The sequence below is a fragment of the Aptenodytes forsteri genome, unplaced genomic scaffold (genome assembly GCF_000699145.1).
Source record: "Aptenodytes forsteri isolate BGI_AS27 unplaced genomic scaffold, ASM69914v1 Scaffold76, whole genome shotgun sequence".
Taxonomy (NCBI): Eukaryota; Metazoa; Chordata; class Aves; order Sphenisciformes; family Spheniscidae; genus Aptenodytes; species Aptenodytes forsteri.
This window is the reverse complement of record NW_008794444.1, coordinates 2,789,119-2,790,121: the sequence shown is the minus strand read 5'-3', so window position 1 is coordinate 2,790,121 and position 1,003 is coordinate 2,789,119. Positions and strand designations below refer to the sequence as shown.

The 1,003-nt window shown below is 67.1% G+C and overlaps 1 protein-coding gene across 1 annotated transcript in view; it reads right to left on the bottom strand.

The window, feature by feature from the left end:
* NID2 (nidogen 2) overlaps positions 1 to 1,003 on the bottom strand; it is a 22,739-nt gene that overhangs the window by 9,705 nt on the left and 12,031 nt on the right. The window contains 3 exon segments of the mRNA XM_019474778.1: positions 9 to 263; positions 437 to 637; positions 936 to 1,003. The exon segment at positions 936 to 1,003 is cut by the window's right edge and continues 93 nt beyond it. Of these exon segments, the coding sequence (XP_019330323.1) occupies positions 9 to 263; positions 437 to 637; positions 936 to 1,003 (524 nt within the window).

Here is a 1,003-nt window from a genome sequence, read left to right as displayed (position 1 = left end):
GGCGGGGCGGGGGTTGGCCCCCCGGGGTGGGTGCTGGAGCTCACCTCGTGCTGAGCCGACGCGGGCGGCGAGGGCGTAGCGCAGGACGTGCTCCTGGCCGTCGTAGAGGGCGAAGGCGCGCGCCACGCTCAGCCGCTGCCGGGCGGGCAGGCGGGCGTCTGGGCAGCCGGCGAAGGTGATGTTCTGGCGCAGGCGGCAGGAAAAGGGCTGGTTGGCGGCGCCCGCGGCCAGGACGTACTCCCGGTGAGCAGAGGACATCACGGCTGCCAGACAGCAAGAAAACCCCCCCGGGATGGGGGGAGAAGCGGCTTCAGCATCGATGCTTCTTGGACGCTGGGAACCGCGGTGGGGATGGGGCGGTTTTGGGCTGCTCCAAGCGGGGCACGCAGGGATGGCGTGCGAGAAACCGAACCCGGGGCTGAGCACGGGCTCCTACCTGAGCTGGAGTAGTGGTAGAGCTCCTTGTAGGGAGCGATGTGGACAGTGACGTTCTCCGGGAGAAACGGCACCTGGCCCTGGATGTGTGTCTTAAGGCTTAAGTAATTGTCCGGCCCCAGGCCCTCAGCCGTCTGAGTGACGTGGACCGTCTCCTCCCCGGGGTAGAAGGTCACCTCCAGGCTCTGGGTGAATTCGGCGCCTGGGCAGGAAAAGGGAACAGGCGGCATTCGGTTGTAGGATTTTTACGGAATACATCCCCAAAGCATCCTTCCCCACTCCTCCGGCACACCCGCGAGGACTCGCAGCAGGGAGGCGACAGCCAGCTGAACCCGGGGAGATGATCGGAGGAGCCATGGGGCTGCCCCGAACCCCCACCCGCACCCCTCATCACCTGCCCCAAGCCACACGTCACCCCGGATCTGAGCCAGGCCACCCCACCAGGAGCCGTGTCCCTCAGAGCAACGGGGCTCGGTGGCGCATCTTGGGTCCCCACTCACCGGTGATGCTGAAGCCGTTCTCGGAGCCAGGCTCCTCCAGGGCGAAGAGCCAGGCGAAGAGACCTCCG